This window comes from Candoia aspera, chromosome 3, assembly GCF_035149785.1.
Source record: "Candoia aspera isolate rCanAsp1 chromosome 3, rCanAsp1.hap2, whole genome shotgun sequence".
Classification (NCBI taxonomy): Eukaryota; Metazoa; Chordata; class Lepidosauria; order Squamata; family Boidae; genus Candoia; species Candoia aspera.
This window is the reverse complement of record NC_086155.1, coordinates 184,471,148-184,493,670: the sequence shown is the minus strand read 5'-3', so window position 1 is coordinate 184,493,670 and position 22,523 is coordinate 184,471,148. Positions and strand designations below refer to the sequence as shown.

The following is a 22,523-nucleotide window of genomic DNA, read 5'->3' as shown; positions in this document are numbered from 1 at the left end:
GTTAACATCTATTATTTAAGCTCTTGTCTTTTGAAACTTAATTTTTGTTTTCTAATTTTGATAAAATTAGAAAGCGCTGCAATCCTTCTATAATTACTTCAAACCCAGTTGGGCTTATTTCCAAGTGTATAGAATTGCAAGCAAGTATTTAAGACACTAAGACAACAACATGAGGAGATTGCAAGAAAGATGAATAGGATATCGTCAACTTTTTCAAATATGCACCAACAACATCATGTGAATTACAAGTAGGTAGTAGCCACACGTGCCAGGTAATGGAGGTCTTTGCATTCTTCTGCAGGCATAGTATATAATCAGGCTAGTTTGAATTCAGTCTAAAACAATTTAAGAGCATGACCTTGTGTCTGCAGGCTTACAGTATTTTCAGTATATGGAATCACTGGTATGGAGTAATAAGAATCTCTTTCTCCCTGGCTTTGTACGCAGCAGTGTATGCAAGCAGAACATAGAGAAACTTAGGATCAGGAGGTAATCTGAAAAAGTGGGAGCACAGGGCTTTTTTTTTTCATCCTTCATATACCTCTTTCTGTACCCAATGGTCAAAAGCCAGGAAAAAGGAAACGGAGTATGTTTTTATGAAACGTTCACTGCAGGTGAATTGAAATGGGTCACAGTATTTGTGATATACGTATTATTCTAGTGTATTTTAAGGAGCATGGATGCTATATTCATCATGACCAATGATGTAATTCAAAAGAATTGAGAACAGAATGATGAATGTAATGCTTTTCTTTTGTTGAATGAAATAAGAAATTCATGCTGAGTGACTATAGTAATGATTAAATTTTGCCAAGCATCCCTTGAACTCCCAACATCTATCAAACTATCAAAATGATACAGGCTATGTAAGCATAAATGGGCTTGTTTCCAAGCAGTACTTTGTAACAATACTGTACTTTTAACCTGTGAGCTACCTCGTGTCACTGCTGTATCTTCAGTACAATTATGAACAATAATACAGTGTGAGTTATAAAACAAAAACCTATCAAGCACCTCTTGCTCATTGGCCAATACGCTGATTGATGAAATTGCTCTAACATCACAGAATAAGGACAAATATTCCAACCAATAAGACTGTTCATCATGAAAAAAAAATTCCAAAATCTATTGTGAAACAATTACTATATTATTTCTAAGTGGATTCTACAGTACTTGTTGAAAATGGGCTAGCCTATTGAATGATGGAAATCAGAACATACTTGGTGAACTAGTAAAAAAATTCCTACTGAGCCACATCCTTGATGCATCTAACTCATTATTTTCAACACTCATTGGCAGAAATCTCCAAGCTTCCAGGAGAGTTTTTCTAGTTCTTTTTGATAATGTCAGGAATTGAATTTAGAACTTTCTCATGCAAAACATGCACTTTACTGTTTGATGCATGTGGAGCTCCTAAATTAGAGATGATGGCCTCTCTTTTCTGCATGAGGGTATGAAATTGAGAGGAGGGGTGGGAAGCAAGGAATGGAGGATGGGGTGGGAGAGGACTGTCCGTGTCCCACAAAAGGTTTATATACAAGAACAATAGTGGATTGTTCCTAGGAAGTAATAATAAGGATGTGGTAAGTTTAGCTTCATCTTGTGGTTAAACGTTTTATTTGTTTCAATGCATAAATAGCTGTCATATAATAAGAATATAAATAGACTGCATGTGAGAAACTTAGGAATAATTCCATTTTCACCTATGCAATTACAAGAATTTTCTCTTACCTTCAGATAAGAAGATTGGCATTTGCACATGGAAATTCCATTTCTCTCCCCCTATTTTGACATATCATATGCAGAAACTGCATTCATTTGCTTGCAAATTGTTGTCTAATTCTCTCTCCATTAGTCTTTATTTGTAAAGCTTTGTTCTGTGCCATGCCATGATCTGTGTTCATCTATTCAGTTCCATAAAGTGATATCACACACACACACACACACACACACACACACACAAAGAGATGATCAATTGGTTTTCAAGCCTGGGAAGTTTTGCAATTGTTTTCAACACTAGTAGCAAATAAAATTATGAGGTTTTTTTTATTTAATAATGTGCTGTGAGGGAAATGTTTGTACAATATATCATTATACTGACCGCATAGTTAATTCTTTTCCATCTATCGAAATTCTGTGTACAAGCGTTGAATGTAAAGTAATGCCTCCAATATTATAAGTCGTCAACAGATGGCAGTACTGAAATGCTAGAAGCTCTGACATGTTCTTTAGCATCTGTTCTTTCACTTCAGTTGGTGGGAAGTTGCTGTGAGAAAAAGTTGTGTTGCTTTTTGTGAAATGGAAGCCTGCAGTGAGTGCTCGTCAGTATGGTTTAAGCAACCTGCCATGATTGAATTTTTGATTGCTGAAGGAGTCCCGCCAACTGAAATTCACTGCCAAACGCAGGTTGTTTAAAGTATTGACTGTGTTGTTGTAAGTTCTGTGTATCACTAGGCCAAAAGAAGATGGTGAATTGGAAAGAACTTATTTGTGTGATCAGGGACAAAGTGACAGCAACTGATGAGTTTCATGTGAAAAAGGTAGAACTGATTAAGGGCAATTGGTGGATCATTCAACGGGAAATTGCTGTCAAGCTTGGCATTTCATAGAAATGTGTGGGTTACGTTACTGATGTTCTTTAATGTTAAAAGTTTTGTGCAAGATGGGTTCCTCACATGGCAGAGATGAAAGCTTCAAGAGTTGAAATTTGCCAGCAATTGTCATGCTGTGAGGATGAAGTTAAGAAATGTCTTCACAGCATCATGACAGCTGATGAAACATGGGCTTATCATTGTGACCCCAAAATAAAGTTGTCAGTCCATGGAATATCATCACAACGTTTCACCTGGGAGAGGGAGAAAATTCTAAATCCAATAACAAACCCTAGTTTAAATCATAATAAAAATAAACCACTTTATTTCTTCCTATCATTTTCCCACGGGTGCTTTTCAGATCAACCAAATGTTGATCCATTGGTTGTGACAGGAATTGAGTGATCAGCTTGTTGCCCGAACCTGACATTGTGAGCTGAGAGAGAATAACTGGCCCAAAGTCACCCAGCCAGCTTTCATGCCTAAGTGGGGACTAGAACTCACTGTCTTCCGGTTTCTAGCCTGGTGCCTTAACCACTATATCAAACTGGCTCTAATCAAGATAAACCATATTCCCAGTTTTAAATATCAGACTGCATTCTTCCAGATGGTTGGTTTGCCTGCATAGATCTGCAGAAGCAAATAAGTTCCCATTATGACTTTATAAGTCAGGATTCTAGGATTCATTATTATGTATGAACACAGCTGGAGAGCTGACTTTGTCCAGGTGCTAGACTTCTGTATTATTGGTCATGTTTTGTGCTTTGTTTTGCTGGAGAATGTGAGTCTCTATGTTGAGGGAGATGGTTTCTTAAGGAAGCCCTTGAGAGTCCCACTTGCAAGTTCCTGAGTAAGAAGTTCCCGAATGACAAGTTACATCTCTGGGTTTAAACTGGTTTTTCATAACTTGATTTGACTCTGTTGTCAGAATCCTGGCAGTTGCTCTGATACGGCTGGGATCATCTCCCTTCTTGGGTGGATTGCTTGGATGTGTTCTGCTGGATCTAACAGTTTTATTAATAAAATCTGTTTTGGTTTGGTTTAGGTTTTTTTTTAAGCACTTCCTGGTACCATGTACCATATGGTGGCATTCGTATACTAAAATAATATGTTATATTTTTAGGCTTTCAACATCAAAACACATATATACTCACACAGTGGAAGGAGTAGAAATCAGATGGAAAAAGGCAAAATAGAGAGTTCGACCCAGGGGAGAAAACAAGAAAACCCAACAAATTGTTTGGGTTAATTAGTATTTCACTGAAAAAGCCACAAAGGTGGTTTGTGTGTTAATTTCTACGTCTGTATCCCACTGAACTAAATCAGAGCTTTTTCTGGGGATTTTTGAAACCATAGCAAGCAAATACATTAATTTTGTTTTCTTTATTATGCTTATTTTTTTCAAATGAATGTGAATTTTGTCTCATTGAATCTTTATTTTTCTTTTTTCACATTCTGAACATCTTCAATGCACTATTGCCAGCTTCCTGTCTATTTGTTGGCAGAACTAAACTCTGAAAGCAGATATTTACCCTATTAATAAATGATGGTTCAAGAAATGCATCTTGATTTTTAAAATAAAAAATTATAGATGATGCTCATTAGTTTTAGATGAGGTGGGATTTTCATCTGCCATTGTTTTTTTTCACTAAAATTTGCAAATTAGATTTGCTAACAATAACAAAAGTTAACCTGCTCAGTTTTTCAGCAACAAAGCTCATGAGAAATGCCTTTATTGTGTTGGTCAGTTAAATAGCAGTGAAACTAAGCACCTTATAACTACTACAATTTTGAGAATATAGTTCCTATAAAAGCAAAGACTAATGTCTATAATGTCAAGCTCAAGAGAAATCAATATTCTTCTCTGTTCTGTGTTGGTCAGACCACACTGAGAACACTGCATCCAGTCCTGAAGACCACATTTTAAGAATTATAACTGGAGTAGATGGAGATGAAAGTACCAAGATGATAATGGGCCTGGAAGGAAAAACGTAGAATGAATGGTTGGAGGTATTGGGTACATTTAACTTAGAGAAAAAGAGAAACGATAATTGTCTTTAAGTATTGAAAGGCAGTCATGTGGAAGACAGGGCAGACTTGTTCAGGGTTGTTGCAGAAGGCTGGCCACAAAACATACTGTATGCTTTACATTACACGGAAGTACATTTTGGTTGGACATCGGAAGAATTCCTTAATATAAGAGCTGTCCAGCAATGGAAGAGATGGCCTTGGAAGGTGGTGGACTCTTCTTTGCTGAAGGTGTTGAGGCAGGATGTCAGGGATGGTTTAACAGTGGATTCCTGCACGGGCAGAGGGTCAGAAAAGGTTTCTCGTAGCAGCCATTGTATTCTGTAATTCTAAATATGAGTGAAATTATCATTTTATGCAGTTCAGAAGGAGGTTGAAGACTAAGAATACTTTTATAATGGATGTTATGAAATCTCTCTAAAACTATCAGACTTGTTGCAGCCAATCAAATCAGCCCAGTATAAAATTGGAAGCCTGCCAAAAAGGAAGTTAATAAACACTGGAATAATTTAAAGTTACAAATGGGCAAGTCAAAATATCCCCTATGGAAAGAAAACACTTGTTAGAATTGTTGGAATCAGTAGCTGGAGACTGTTCCTCCACTTCATTCCATCACACTTCTTGGCTGTGCCATTTGTGCTCTGTATGAAACCGAAAGAATCTGCAGGTAGATATTTCCCAGTGGCTTTCTGACAATCCTTTTGTTGAAACTCCCTTCCCCTGTAGAGGTCTAAGCCCCAATAGCTAAACAGAAGAGCTTTGGAGTGGCATTTAACACCTAGGTAAACAGATGTGGAGTAATATTTAATTTTTATTCTGCATTCTGCACACATTGACATTTTCATGGCTGTCACTTTTCCATGATCTGAGATATGTTAAAATTTGCAAAGGTAGCATTCCATCCATCATTTTCAACACTTGCTTATGCTGTTTTTTTTTAAAACTTGTCCAGTACAAATCATTCCCACAGCCCAAAGCTGTGGTCCCTTTCTTAACTGATACTTCAGTTAATATTTCCTCATACAGTTGGAGCACATTGTTTTGCATTGTTCTGCTCATGCTCCATCTGCTTATAAGTATCTACAGCCTCTATTCTTTTATGTAAACTGATATTGGTGTCATTTATTTTGTGGTTGAACTGTTAAGACCTGTCAAGTGGCATTTCTTTTGAAGGAAAGTAGTTTAGAATGGCAAGTTCCCTGAAGATGATATAGTGCAGAAATTATGAGTGATTCAGAGATTGAGATGATAGTTTGCAGTGAGGGAAAAAAAATAAGCACAATTCCATACAATGTCAAAGAAGAGGGAAAAAGTGGAGGACAGCTGTGGAAGCCAGTGTAGCTGCAGAAAAAAACTTACTGAAGATGTGAAGGCAGGAATTGGCTACGTTCAAGCAGAAGCTAGACAGCCATTAAGATTTTTGTTTGAGCTGGATACTAGGCTTTGCCTAAATGGCACCATCTAACCCTACTTTTCTATGATTATTCCCCGCAAGAGAGAAGAGAAACACTGTTCTAGTCAAATGTTTTGTTTGAAGAACATTCAAAGGAGTTTGCATTGGTTGTATAAGCTAAATTTTCAACATCTATGTCTTGGACTATTTTTATTTAAGAATAGTGTTTTACTGTATTTCAACTAGTTTTCATTCTTGTTTTATTGTAAACTGCCCAGAGTTACTCTTTGAGAGAGATGGGCCGTGACTAAATTTGAAATACAAATAAATAAATAAATAAATAAGAATGCAAGAGTAAATCTATTTCATGTTCTGTTTAATTTGGGAAAATGCTCCTTGTTGATGGATTTCATTACGATGACAGTTGTAAGCAATATATAGATAAAAATGTCTTCACTATGGAAGTTCATCCAAAATGACATGACTCCTTGAATTTGAAATTTAATTTCTTTCTGTCAGTAAAGAGTTGTTGCTTACCACTTCTCCCAGCATTACTTATTCTAGTTTCTGATGTAGATATTTTTTTAAAAAATTATGCTTCTCCCAAATCTGCCTTCATAGATATTTTTGTAATACTTCGCAGATTCTTTGGTTCTGGGCAAGTTCTTTCACAAGACTAACTCTTTCCTGCCTTTGGGAGATCTTAGTTTCTTTTCTGCCCTTGCACTGAGGGCCACCTGAAGCATAACCATGTGGGGAATACTTGGATAATTAGGTCTCAGAAACAATTTTCTATATTATCAATATTTCTCCAGTTGAGTGCCACCTGCTCTCAATAGCTTGTACTTGTTTCTGCATCCAACTAGAAATGACCCAAAATGGTTGTTGATACCAGAATATGGGGGCAAATTACATGTCATAGGAGCGTTCATGCAGAGAGCTGATTTGAGCTGGTCCTAAAGACCATTGATTACAGAATTGGAAACAGGGGTGTCTGCAGGGTTGTCAACTCAAGATGGCAGCCATGACTGTGCAATCAAAGCCCCACTCCTTTTTTACATACATTGCATATAAACAGAAAAATACAAGCCAGATATTTAAAGCTGCTTGGATGTGGAAAATAGTAGGAAGCCTCACATTGGCAGTATACACAATAATGAGATTCATGGACCTTTTGGATTGAAAGACTTCTTTTCCCTATTGCTCTGCTTGAGCATACAATATAGAAACAGGAAGTAAGTGTGCATACAAGTGTGATTGCCCTGCAGAATTCACACTAGCAGCACACATACCTGGCCCTCAGGAAAAGACTTAGTAAAGTTGTGATCCATCAAAGGTTACTTTGATGTGCATGTACTTTGTATCAGTTTGGGTTTCTGGGTTTGCGCAGCTTCCCCAAGATGGTGCCCTTCAAATATGGTAGGGCAACAGCCCCCAGAATCCCCAGTACCAGAATTTGAAAGGTACCAGATTGGGGAAACCTGCTTCAGTGTATAGGGAAGAATTGCTTTATGGATTTAAAATTGTAGCTTAACTTGTGAAAGCAGATCTCTAAGCTGAAACTGCAGGGGGAAGGAAACTAATTGAAGGTATAGATATTGCTATACTTAAGAAAGGCTTTTATTCAGGGCAAAGAAACCCTTGGTGATAGCATAAAAGAAACTTATTCACTTTAATGCATCCTTCTTGTTGGCTTAAAGCTGAAATACAGTTACTTGAAAATTAATTTACCTCTCATGAATGACTGGATGGATTATCTTTGTGGCATAAAATGTAATGATATGTCAGCCCTGAGCTCAGAATGCCTTGTGTCTGCTGTAAAAAAAAAGTTGTTCCTGAGCACTTAATGTTGTGTTAAATGATGATGTGTCCTTTGCAAATGTATTATTAGTGTCAAGCTGTTCCATCTCTCAAGATTGAGAAATGGCCAATGATTTGAGCTACCATTAAACCTGAATAAAAAAAGAGAAAAGGGCTGTGTGCTGGGGAAGGAGGTTCATGCACGCTTCAAGTACTTATACTCTGACTGTATTCAATGCATATCAAAATGTTTCCGTTAGCCATAGACTCCAAAAACATCTTTAATCATAGCAATTGAAACTGTATTAAAGCAAATCTCTCTTCCTCTTTTATAAAAGAAAAAAAAATCCCCCACGTATCTATGGGTGTTAATAGTAAGATCCAATAAAAGGGCACTGTGATACTGCTGATGTAGTTACAGTTTGATAGGTTTGCTGTTAATTCAAATGCCAGTGTAGCTGCAGTCCTTTTATTTGAAGTGTGAAGTTTCATATTACTAATACAATTAGCTTTGTGAAGTTATTAACGTCCCATCTCCATAGATTTCTCAAGATCACTTTGTAATAGTGCCTAGCCCTATGGTATTAGCCAGAGGAAGACAGGGGCATGTTAATGAGTAAACCCTTTAATTGTCTATCACAGTCTTTAGAAAACTTCCAAATATATGATTTCTATATCATCATTGCTTCTTGGACAACTCATTTCATTTTAATGTAAAGGTATTCATGCCAGCATAGATAAGTGTAGAGATAGATTGTGATTAACTAGCATGCTGGTTAACTGCAAAATAGCTTAAATGTTTCTTGCTTGAGGGCCAGCTGAAGTTGTCCATATCCAGGACATATACACTTAGCACAAAAATCAAATGCTGAATTCCTTTGCATGTAAATACGTTTATCAAACTCATAGCATTGAGATTCCCAATATGATGTATATGGAAACCTATCTTGATGCCTTCAAAGCTCCCTGCCCTGTTTGATTTATTTTTTTTATAGAGACCTTCTTTCCTTCTTTCTTCTTTCTTCCTCTTTTCTTTTTGAAAAATGGGAAGTTGTGATGCAAAGCATCCATCTCTAACATGATCCTTATTTCTAAATATATCTCCAGCATTTACTAAGCATTCTTATTAAATAAAAATCATGACTGAAACTCAATGCTTTATGCCCACCTGCTCTGGAAACAAAGAGAAAAAACGAGTTGTTCAATTAGTCCTAATTTTAGTTGGCTTCCAGAAGTAGTTGAAAACAAAGGAGGGTGGTTGAGGGTTGATGCTAGATGCTGGTTTGGGTTGTAAGCTTTTGTATTTTTGATTTTATTATTATACATTGCTCTGTTACATATTATGAGCCACTGAGAATCCATTCATGATTATGGTAGGACACAAAGTTAATAAATACATAAATAGGAAGCGGTATAGGGAGAATTATGGTGTATGATAGCAGCTATCTTCAATGGATTGTTTTCTGGTAAATTGGTGTTAAGGCATCAGTGATGTCTAGTATGGCATCTCTTCTGTAAATGACAGACCTTATTTCACTCACTAAATCTCTCCCCTAAGCCTATTAGAAAAGAGGAACTTATTTGAAGCTGATAGCCTGGCAGTGATGATACAAACTACAGCAAGCACACTAAATATATTTTTAATATTTTTCTCTTTTAAAATATATGTCAAACATTAAGGGCATACATATTGGGAATGCAGGATATCTATTCTACAGTTGTGGTAAATCCAGAAATTAGATCTATGGCTTTTGAGATCAGCTCCTCCTCCTCAGATCTGCCTTGTGTACTCTGAGTCCTTTTAACAAGGTTGTATCCAATAAATAAAATGAAGTAAATAAATGAAATAATCAACTACACTAGGAAGAGAGCTCCTCTTAAATTCAGGCAGCTAGAATATTTGGTGCACTATCCAAATACCTTTATTAAGACCAAGTAAAATAATGGATGAGAATGTGCTTGCTTTTAACTTTTCTAGTATGGTTCATGAAGAGAGACATGGAAAAGAAATAGAAAAGTTCAAAAATTAACCCACTATTTTAGCAAAGAGATCTGCAATTTAAACCACATTTAAAGGGGAGTGCACACTGAATAATTAGTAAGTAGGAATTAGTGTTGTAGGTATCAAATTATCCCTAACATTTAGAGACAAAGAAGTAACAGCTGACCTCTCAGTGCGGGAAACACAAAAGCTGACTGAGCATTGGTGTTGCATTATCTCCTATTCCAGCACCATATGTATGCATATTTTATCTTGTGGAGTGGCAGGATTATATCTATTTTATAAAAGATAAAATGAGTACCCCACAGGATACATGGAAATTTTAAAGGGTTGTAACAGGACTGTTTAATGTAGAAAAATCATGGAATTCTACTTTTTAAAAAAAAAAAAAATCCTTAATAAAAATTAAGTATATAAATCCATTAGCTATTGTATTATACAACCTGAGCTGCACAGTATAGGAAAATGTATAATGTTTTTTGTTGTGGTGGTAGAAGCACAAAAATATTCAGGACAGCAGTTTCTTGGCAGATACAAATTAGAGAGAAAGTGCTGAAAAGGGTTTTAAATCTGTAATGTTGATTTCTTTTACTATATGTCAGTTTTTGGCATGCAGTAAATAACTCATTTTCACATACTTTGCCTGTGTAATTAAATTTAGATTGCACATTTTTCATTTCAAATATTTTGACTCTTCCTTGTTTGTCATTCAATTGTGGCATAATTTGTGTGGTCTGTATAAAATGGGCAATAAATTTATGGACTTTTGTTTGGAAGATGGAGCATTGAATAGAACTTGGTAATCATCCCAGGAGGAATTATCTTGAACACGCGTGTGAGAGTTAAAGAACTGAATTTACTTTTGTTTTTGAATTAAAGACAATTAGATATTTCCAGGCACCCATAAAAGACAATGAATTGAGTTAGAAGCAAGTCCATTTGCAGGTGAAAAGAAATGTCTTTGAATTTGAACCAGCTGTATTTTCTATGGAAGAATGTGCTTGCCTGATAGCATAATGTGCTTCTACATAGCATACACTTTATGGTATTCAGAAAATAGGAGTGCATTAATTTTTATGGTGGCAAATGCAGGCAAGGAACAGCATTGGCTGATGATGATAATGAGGATGGGTATGAGAAAGTCTGTGGTCTGGAGGAGGAGAAGGAGCAGGAAGGTCAATGAAGGAAGTTCTGAAGCTGCATGTTCATTAAGCAGTAACCAGGTGCTCATATGCTATTGTGCTTGGACAGCAGTAAACACAAAGCACAAAGTGGAAGACCCGATTAATAGCTGCAATTGAGAAAGAAAGAAGAAAAAATGCCCTGATATTTTTAGTTGACTATTTAAGGCCAGTCATAAGCCAACTAAAATGCTAGGATTTTCAAGAATAAATAGTCTAGACCAGCCTTTCTCAACTCTGACCCTGAAGGAACCCTTGAAATATTTTTCAGGCCTTGAGGAACCCTTGCATATTCAGGCTCAAATATGGGCCAGAAGTTACAAAATTATTACATTAGTTTCATGGGTAGGCCTGTATATATGTATTAACAGTGTTCTTAAACTAAAAATAAAGAAATGAAACTCTCTTTAATGTTAAGTTGCCTGAATTTGAAATAATTTTTTAAATAACTCATGATCTCCCAGGGAACTCCTGGTGACCTCTCGTGGAACCCTGGTCTAGACTGATGTAGAGAGTCTGGCTAGACTGTTGAACAAGTTTGGTCCCTACAAAGAAGTAGCACAATGGGAGTAATCATAGCAGGCAACAAGTATAAATTTGAGAATGACTCCAGTCAGTGATGGCAGGATATCAGCACCTGATCATATTCCCTAGTTTCTTTTTGAGTGGAAATATATGAAATAATTTATAGTAGGGTTGGGGGAGGGACAGAATATGATTAGTTTGCATTTATTTATTTGTTTGTTTGTTTGTTTATTATATTGATTTATATAGCTGGCCATCTTACCAGTTGCAACTCTGGGCGATGAGGATTAAAAGCTAACAGGGCATTTGAAAGCCCACTTTCCTGGTTTCTCATTTTTGAACTAATACATGAATCAAAATGCACTTGTCCTTCAAATTTGCACTTCTTCAAATTTTGCTTTGTGTGTGTACATCTATACCTATATAGTAAAAAATGCAAATATTTATGAAAATTGTGCAATTATGTAAGGTACATTGTGAAAATTATGTACTGTATATTGGAGAAGCCTGGCTGCAAAAACTGTACAGTAGCAGAATTGCAAAATAAAAAATAAAAAATCATACAACTGGAGAAATGTGCAGATAGAGTGATGGATATAGATATACAAACACAAACATTTTATTGCAAACGTTTAAAAAAATATTAAGAGGAATGAGGAAAAAATGAACAACAGAAAAAAAGCTTGTCACTCCCACCATCTTGATTTTTTGACTCTCCTCCAGATGCTCCTGATCACACTCAAGAGCTGACTCAACCTCATATGCATGTAGGCAGATTCTGTTCCTCTACCTCTATATGCAGTTGGACTTTAAAAGCCTTCCCATTCAATAAAAGCTGTACTGTAATACTGGACAATTAAGTAACTTGCACTTCTTCAGATTTTGCTGTGTGATTTGGCAGTGCTTGGATTTGATAGTTCTGCAGTCCAGCCAATGGACCCTGGAGGGGGTGGGGGAATTGCAAATTTAGGGGAACTACTGTCTGAAGGGTGGTTTGGAGGGTGCAGATGTCTGTTACTGTTCCAGACAGACATCACAGAATGTGGATTAGTGGTTATATAGATTGCACTTTTAACTACTATCACTTTCACTTACATGGTTAGGCCTGGTGAATGAAGATGATCACAAATTTAGTTGGATACATCTGGAGATCATCAGGTTGGGAAACACTGTTCTAGTAAAATGTATTGTTTGAAGAACATTCAGAGGAGTTAGCATTGGTTATATAAGCTAAATTTTTAACATCTACTGTATGTCTTGGACTATTTTTATTTAAGAATATTGTTTTATTATATTTTAAACTAGTTTTTATTCTTGTTTTATTGTAAACCGCCTAGAGTCGCTCTTTGAGTGAGATGGGTGGTGTCTAAATTTGAAATATAAATAAATATAAATAAATAAATAAATAAATAAATAAAGGTTTGCGACCTTTTGGATCCATCTAGCAGTTTTGCCATACAGGTGGCTATCTTAGGATTTTTATTTTTTTATTTAAAAAAAAGATGGTTCAACAATTTAAAGGAAGTTTTTTTTTTCTTTTGTCTTTCATTATCACAGATTTAACAGATGTCTTCTGTAAATTTTTACACACAGTTGATTCAAACTCATATTCTCTGGTATGTACTCTCTATTCTGGCTATAATATTTAGCAAGGAGAGTGAGAAAATTAATCACAGATGCTTTGTTTTTGAGATTTACCAGCTGTAGTTTCATTATCTTCAGCAAAGGATCGTTACCTTGCCGTGGTGCTGGAGCTTGAGCACCTCAGTGATGCCATGAGCTAAACCGTGAAGGGCCACCCAAGACGGGAAGGTCATGACAGAGAGGTCAGACTAAATGCGATCCCTGGGGAAGGTAATGGCAACCCACCCCAGTATTCTTGCTGTGAAAACTAAATGGATCAGTACAACCAGAGATATGTCGGTATACCATCGGAAGATGAGACCCCCAGGTCGGAAGATGGTCAAAATCCTACTGGGGAGGAACAGAGGATGAGTTCAACTAGCCCCAGACGTGATGACACAGCTGGCTCAAAGCCAAAAGGACAGCTAGCAGCCGACGGTGCAGGTGGTGAACGGCGAATCCGATGTTCTAAGGATCAACACACCATTGGAACCTGGAATGTAAGATCTATGAGCCAGGGAAAATTGGATGTGGTTATTGGTGAGATGTCAAGATTAAAGATAGACATTTGGGCGTCAGTGAACTGAAATGGACTGGAATGGGCCACTTCATATCAGATGACCACAGATCTACTACTGTGGACAAGAGGACCACAGAAGAAATGGAGTAGCCTTCATAATTAATAGTAAAGTGGCTAAAGCAGTGCTTGGATAGAATCCAAAAAACGATAGAATGATTTCAATTCGAATTCAGGGCAAGCCATCTAACATCACAGTGATCCAAATATACGCCCCAACCACAGATGCTGAAGAAGCTGAAGTAGATCAGTTCTATGAGGATCTGCAGCACCTACTGGACAACACGCCTAAAAGAAATGTTATTTTCATCACGGGAGACTGGAATGCTAAGGTGGGCAGTCAAATGACACCTGGAATTACAGGTAAGCATGGCCTGGGAGAACAAAACAAAGCAGGACATAGGCTGATAGAATTTTGCCAAGACAATTCACTATGCATAACAAACACTCTCTTCCAACAACCTAAGAGATGGCTTTATACATGGACTTCACCAGATGGACAACACCAAAATCAGATTGACTACAAGGTGGCGGACATCTATACAGTCAGTAAAAACAAGACCTGGAGCTGACTGTAGTTCAGATCACGAACTTCTTCTTGCACAATTTAGGATCAGACTAAAGAGATTAGGGAAGACCCACAGATCAGCTAGATATGAGCTCACTAATATTCCTAAGGAATATGCAGTGGAGGTGAAGAATCGATTTAAGGGACTGGACTTAGTAGATAGGGTCTCGGAAGAACTCTGGACAGAAGTTCGCAACATTGTTCAGGAGGCGGCAACAAAATACATCCCAAAGAAAGAGAAAACCAAGAAGGCAAAGTGGCTGTCTGCTGAGACACTAGAAGTAGCCCAAGAAAGAAGGAAAGCAAAAGGCAACAGTGATAGGGGCAGATATGCCCAATTAAATGCCAAATTCCAGAGGTTAGCCAGAAGAGATAAGGAATTACTTTTAAACAAGCAATGCACGGAAGTGGAAGAAGACAATAGAATAGGAAGGACAAGAGACCTCTTCCAGAAAATTAGAAACATTGGAGGTAAATTCCAGGCCAAAATGGGTATGATCAAAAACAAAGATGGCAAGGAGCTAACAGAAGAAGAAGAGATCAAGAAAAGGTGGCAAGAATATATGGAAGACCTGTATCGGAAGGATAACAATATCGGGAATAGCTTTGACGGTGTGGTCAGTGAGCTAGAGCCAGACATCCTGAAGAGTGAGGTTGAATGGGCCTTAAGAAGCATTGCTAATAACAGGGGAGCATGAGATGACGGCATCCCAGCTGAACTGTTCAAAATCTTGCAAGATGATACTGTCAAGGTAATGCATGCTATATGCCAGCAAATTTGGAAAACACAGGAATGGCCATCAGATTGGAAAAAATCAACTTATATCCCCATACCAGAAACGGGGAAACGCTAAAGAATGTTCAAACTATTGAACAGTGGCACTCATTTCACATGCCAGTAAGGTAATGCTCAAGATTCTGCAAGGTAGACTTCAGCAATTCATGGAGCGAGAATTGCCAGATGCACAAGCTGGGTTTAGAAAAGGCAGAGGAACTAGGGACCAAATTGCCAATATCCGCTGGATAATAGAAAAAGCCAGGGAGTTTCAGAAAAACATCTACTTCTGTTTTGTTGACTGTTCTAAAGCCTTTGACTGTGTGAACCATAACAAATTGTGGCAAGTTCTTGGTGGTATGGGGATACCAAGTCATCTTGTATGCCTCCTGAAGAATCTGTATAATGACCAAGTAGCAACAGTAAGAACAGACCACGGAACAACAGACTGGTTTAAGATGGGAAAGGAGTATGGCAGGGCTGTATACTCTCACCCTACCTATTCAACATGTACACAGAACATATCATGTGACATGCTGGGCTTGAGGAATCCAAGGCTGGAGTTAAAATCGCTGGAAGAAACATTAACAATCTCAGATATGCAGATGATACCACTTTGATGGCTGAAAGCAAAGAGGAACTGAGGAGCCTTATGATGAAGGTGAAAGAAGAAAGTGCAAAAGCTGGCTTGCAGCTAAACCTCAAAAAAACCAAGATTATGGCAACCAGCTTGATTGATAACTGGCAAATAGAGGGAGAAAACATAGAAGCAGTGAAAGACTTTGTATTTCTAGGTGCAAAGATTACTGCAGATGCTGACTGCAGTCAGGAAATCAGAAGACGCTTAATCCTTGGGAGAAGAGCAATGACAAATCTCGATAAAATAGTTAAGAGCAGAGACATCACACTGACAACAAAGGTCCGCATAGTTAAAGCAATGGTGTTCCCCGTAGTAACATATGGCTGCGAGAGTTGGACCATAAGGAAGGCTGAGAGAAGGAAGATAGATCCTTTTGAACTGTGGTGCTGGAGGAAAATTCTGAGAGTGCCTTGGACTGCAAGAAGATCAAACCAGTCCATCCTCCAGGAAATAAAGCCAGACTGCTCACTTGAGGGAATGATATTAAAGGCAAAGCTGAAATACTTTGGCCACATACTGAGAAGACAGGACACCCTGGAGAAGATGCTAATGCTAGGGAGAGTGGAAGGCAAAAAGAAGAGGGGCCGACCAAGGGCAATGTGTATGGATGATATTCTAGAGGTGACGGACTCGTCCCTGGGGCAGCTGGGGGTGTTGACGACTGACAGGAAGCTGTGGCGTGGGCTGGTCCATGAAGTCACTCAGAGTCGGAAGCGACTGAACGAATAAAGAACAAGTTTCATTATAAAAATAGACTGTTTACAGTAAAGGTGGTTTCAGTTCTTAATATCTATGTTTGCAGTAAATGCAGATTCAGGTTGTTAACACTGACTTTAAATTCAGTCTGCAAATATTGCCAATTGTAAACTGATTCACAGTCAGATTTAGAGAAATAATAATAGAAAACATAAAATTTATTTCAGCAGACTACCTAAAATCACTTACTGATATGTTGCCTTGATTAATGGGTTCTCTCTGGATACTTGGACATAGTCATGCAGCACATCAATATGCTTTTGTTGAAAGCAACTGATACTTCTTAAGGCATAATGGTACCGATTAAAATCTTCTATTACTTCTCCTCAGATGGATCTGATGTGCATCCAATGCACGTAATTGCCCCTAGACCTTGTGCTTCAGCCCAAACTATTTTTATCTGCATTTAAATTTATTGCTGCAGAAATTATTCCTATATATCATTGTTTTGCACTGCATAATTGCTTTGAAGATGAATGATTTATTGGAAAAAGAGGGTACTTTGTTTTATATCTTTCTACTTAATGGAAAAAGAAGATATTTTGCTGTAAGGCTGATTCAAATATTCCTCCTAATACCTTCTTATTCAAGGGTTTCTCGTGAAAGAGCTAAATAATTCCTGATGATTATAGAGTAGATAGACCTGCAGATCAGGATGATGATAAACCAGATGGTAGTTATTTATTTTTTAATTTATTACAATGTTTATATGTTGCCCTTCAAACCAAACATTTGTTTCAAGAAGGCTTAAAAACCTGTACCTAAAAATATGAACTAAAAACAGCTGGATAAGATACATATTAAAACAATAACTTAAACAAGGCATTTAAACCATTAGCTTCTGGACAACAAAATTAAGGTTCATCAGAAAGCAATTCCCCCTCAAATCCTACTATGCTATCTCATTGTCACAGGGATGGTGTTCCTGGGAGGGATGAGCAAAGTACTCTGGAAATATACTTAAGAGTTCCCCAGGGTCACCAAAGGTGTGGAAGTTATCCCAGTTGGCCAGCTAAATCAAGCAGGCATCTATACTGGGCAGTAGCTAAAGGAAGATGTTGACAATGGATGATCACTTTAGTGACAATAGGAAAACCACATGGATAGACAAGGTAAGCTGACTGACAATATGTTACTGGATGATGGTCCCATCATCATCATCACTGGATGGCACTCAACATGCTACCGGGGAACACCTGAGGATCTTGTATTTATAACACAGATAAAAGCTTTTGGGGCATCTAGTTCCTGATATTGCCATGAGGGAAAAGAACATCTGAAGCTGCAGAGATAGAATTACAGTGGGAATATGGAATGTAAGAAGCATGAACGTGAGAAAGCTCACACAGTGAAAGATGAATGAATCAGCTACACATCAGCATATTAGGCTGAATTGAAATGGACTGGAATTGGAAACTTTCATTCAGAAAATCATACTGTTTACTACTCAGGACACAAAAAACAAAGAAGGAATGGTGTTGCTTTCATAGGAAGTATATAGCAAGGACAGTACTTCAGTACAATGGAGTTAATGGCTGAATAATATCAATTAGACTTCATGGACTACCCTTTCATATGATGGTTACTGTATTCAGGTTTATGGTCCAACCACTGATGCATAAGAGATTGATAGGTTTTATGGTCAAGTTCAATCTGAAATTTAAAGAACATACAAGCAAGTTGTCCTTGGTTGGAGATTGGAATGCCAGTTGGAAATAATAAGGAGGAAACATAACTGGACTGTATGGCTTCAGCAAAGGATCGTTACCTTGTCGTGGTGCTGGAGCTTGAGCACCTCAATGATGCCATGAGCTAAACCGTGAAGGGCCACCCAAGACGGGAAGGTCATGACAGAGAGGTCAGACTAAATGCGATCCCTGGGAAAGGTAATGGCAACCCACCCCAGTATTCTTGCCGTGAAAACTAAATGGATCAGTACAACCAGAGATATGTCGGTATACCATCGGAAGATGAGACCCCCAGGTCGGAAGATGGTCAAAATCCTACTGGGGAGGAACAGAGGATGAGTTCAACTAGCCCCAGACGTGATGACGCAGCTGGCTCAAAGCCAAAAGGACGGCTAGCGGCCGACGGTGCAGGTGGTGAACGGCAAATCCGATGTTCTAAGGATCAACACGCCATTGGAACCTGGAATGTAAGATCTATGAGCCAGGGCAAACTGGATGTGGTTATTGGTGAGATGTCAAGATTAAAGATAGACATTCTGGGCGTCAGTGAACTGAAATGGACTGGAATGGGTAACTTCACATCAAATGACCACCAGATCTACTACTGTGAACAAGAGGACCACAGAAGAAATGGAGTAGCCTTCATAATCAATAGTGAAATGGCTAAAGCAGTACTTGGATACAATCCAAAAAACAATAGAATGATCTCAATTCGAATTCAGGGCAAGCCATCTAACATCACAGTGATCCAAATATACGCCCCAACCACACATGCTGAAGAAGCTGAAGTAGATCAGTTCTATGAGGATCTGCAGCACCTACTGGACAATACGCCTAAAAGAGATGTTATTATCATCACGGGAGACTGGAATGCTAAGGTGGGCAGTCAAATGACACCTGGAATTACAGGTAAGCATGGCCTGGGAGAACAAAACAAAGCAGGACATAGGCTGATAGAATTTTGCCAAGACAACTCACTCTGCATAACAAACACTCTCTTCCAACAACCTAAGAGACGGCTTTATACATGGACTTCACCAGATGGACAACACCCAAATCAGATTGACTACATCCTTTGCAGCCAAAGGTGGCGGACATCTATACAGTCGGTAAAAACAAGACCTGGAGCTGACTGTAGTTCAGATCACGAACTTCTTCTTGCACAATTTAGGATCAGACTAAAGAGATTAGGGAAGACCCACAGATCAGCTAGATATGAGCTCACTAATATTCCTAAGGAATATGCAGTGGAGGTGAAGAATCGATTTAAGGGACTGGACTTAGTAGATAGGGTCCCGGAAGAACTCTGGACAGAAGTTCGCAACATTGTCCAGGAGGTGGCAACAAAATAGATCCCAAAGAAAGAGAAAACCAAGAAGGCAAAGTGGCTGTCTGCTGAGACACTAGAAGTAGCCCAAGAAAGAAGGAAAGCAAAAGGCAACAGTGATAGGGGGAGATATGCCCAATTAAATGCCAAATTCCAGAGGTTAGCCAAAAGAGATAAGGAATTATTTTTAAACAAGCAATGCACAGAAGTGGAAGAAGACAATAGAATAGGAAGGACAAGAGACCTCTTCCAGAAAATTAGAAACATTGGAGGTAAATTCCAGGCCAAAGTGGGTATGATCAAAAACGAAGATGGCAAGGAGCTAACAGAAGAAGAAGAGATCAAGAAAAGGTGGCAAGAATATATGGAAGACCTGTATAGGAAGGATAACAATATTGGGGATAGCTTTGACGGTGTGGTCAGTGAGCTAGAGCCAGACATCCTGAAGAGTGAGGTTGAATGGGCCTTAAGAAGCATTGCTAATAACAAGGCAGCAGGAGATGATGGCATCCCAGCTGAACTGTTCAAATCTTGCAAGATGATGCTGTCATGCTATATGCCAGCAAATTTGGAAAACACAGGAATGGCCATCAGATTGGAAAAAATCAACTTATATCCCCATACCAAAAAAGGGAAACACTAAAGAATGTTCAAACTATCGAACAGTGGCATTCATCTCACATGCCAGTAAGGTAATGCTCAAGATCCTGCAAGGTAGACTTCAGCAATTCATGGAGTGAGAATTGCCAGATGCACAAGCTGGGTTTAGAAAAGGCAGAGGAACTTGGGACCAAATTGCCAATATCCGCTGGATAATGGAAAAAGCCAGGGAGTTTCAGAAAAACATCTATTTCTGTTTTATTGACTATTCTAAAGCCTTTGACTGTGTGGACCATAACAAATTGTGGCAAGTTCTTAGTGGTATGGGGATACCAAGTCATCTTGTATGCCTCCTGAAGAATCTGTATAACGACCAAGTAGCAACAGTAAGAACAGACCACGGAACAACAGACTGGTTTAAGATTGGGAAAGGAGTACGGCAGGGCTGTATACTCTCACCCTACCTATTCAACTTGTACGCAGAACACATCATGCGACATGCTGGGCTTGGGGAATCCAAGGCTGGGGTTAAAATCACTGGAAGAAACATTAACAATCTCCGATATGCAGATGATACCACTTTGATGGCTGAAAGCAAAGAGGAACTGAGGAGCCTTATGATGAAGGTGAAAGAAGAAAGTGCAAAAGCTGGCTTGCAGCTAAACCTCAAAAAAACCAAGATTATGGCAACCAGCTTGATTGATAACTGGCAAATAGAGGGAGAAAATGTAGAAGCACTGAAAGACTTTGTATTTCTAGGTGCGAAGATTACTGCAGATTCTGACTGCAGTCAGGAAATCAGAAGACGCTTAATCCTTGGAACAAGAGCAATGACAAATCTCGATAAAACAGTTAAGAGCAGAGACATCACACTGACAACAAAGGTCCGCATAGTTAAAGCAATGGTGTTCCCAGTAGTGACATATGGCTGCGAGAGCTGGACCATAAGGAAGGCTGAGAGAAGAAAGATCGATGCTTTTGAACTGTGGTGTTGGAGGAAAATTCTGAGAGTGCCTTGGACTGCAAGAAGATCAAACCAGTCCATCCTCCAGGAAATAAAGCCAGACTGCTCACTTGAGGGAATGATATTAAAGGCAAAGCTGAAATACTTTGGCCACATAATGAGAAGACAGGACACCCTGGAGAAGATGCTAATGCTAGGGAGAGTGGAAGGTAAAAGGAAGAGGGGCCGACCAAGGGCAAGATGGATGGATGATATTCTAGAGATGATGGACTCATCCCTGGGGGAGCTGGGCGTGTTGACGACCGACAGAAACTCTGGCGTGGGCTGGTCCATGAAGTCACGAAGAGTCGGAACCGACTGAACGAATAAACAACAAATGGGAGTAGGGATAATCATCATCTATATTCCAGCAGAATTATTTCCAAAAAGTAGACTTTTTTCATGGCAAGCAGAGAAAGAATGCTGCTTTCTGGAATTACATCCCCCAGAGATTTGTGTGGCTCCCACCCTAATGACAACTTGTTTTCCCAGTTCTTGGGAAAGGGTAATTGTAGGCTCCCCATGGTTTTACATTTTTTTTATTTGTAGTATATATTCTTCCAGTCTGCTGTGATTTCTTTCTATATATGTTGTTTTTCTTTTTTAATTATAAGTGACCCAGAGTTGTTAAGGAATTGGGTGGCCTCGAAATTTAATTCAATTAATTAATTAACCTCACTGCATGGAAACATTATATAAATTTTCATTATTATGTAAACTGTTTTCATTAAATCATTGTTCTGTTTCTGTACCTGTCTCTGTGTGTGCTTGCACATGCTGGATTTTGGCATGGCAGGGTGGTTATTTATTTATTTATTGTTTATTTATTTATTTAGCAAATCTATATGGCCACCAAACATGGTGACTCCAGGTCGCCACCTGGTATGCTATGGAAGCAGTGGTTTCGAATAATCATTTGTATGTGACCATCCTGAGCACAAAATAATAAATTCCTCAGATTAGACTCTCATGTAATACCCATTTAAGCAAACATTTCAGTGATTATCGTTGAGCTACCTTTTCTAATATGCACACTAGGTCTCTGTGGCTATTAAAGATAGCAATTGTCTCTTCTTTTGTGAAAATTTGGATATGCCACAATCATTAAATAATTGTCCCTTGTTTACTCTACAGGGCATTCAGTAATAGTCTTTTTCTCCTTCTTCAACAGGAAAACAAGATTATAAGAAAACCAAGCCAATGTTAAAAGCAGCAAGACTGAAAGCAGAGGCCAAAAAAACTGCACCAGGTATAAAGGTATGGCTGGTATATATTTACACCAACATTCAATAAACATTGAGTTTCTTTTTCCCAAAGTGTTGGGTGAATATTGCTCTTTAGAGATTGTTAATGACATTGGTGTATTTGTTTGAGAAATAGTTTATGGCACTGCTAAACTCTAATAAACTGAATGCCAGAATGTAATATATTCATTGACTTAACCCA

The 22,523-nt window shown here is 38.3% G+C and overlaps 1 protein-coding gene across 2 annotated transcripts in view; it reads left to right on the top strand.

The window, feature by feature from the left end:
- Positions 1 to 22,523, top strand: part of TRIQK (triple QxxK/R motif containing) — an 85,317-nt gene that overhangs the window by 42,831 nt on the left and 19,963 nt on the right. For both annotated transcript variants that reach the window (XM_063299475.1, XM_063299477.1), the window contains one exon: positions 22,249 to 22,334. In XM_063299475.1, coding sequence (XP_063155545.1) covers positions 22,249 to 22,334 — 86 coding nt within the window. The remainder of the gene's footprint in view (positions 1 to 22,248; positions 22,335 to 22,523) is intronic.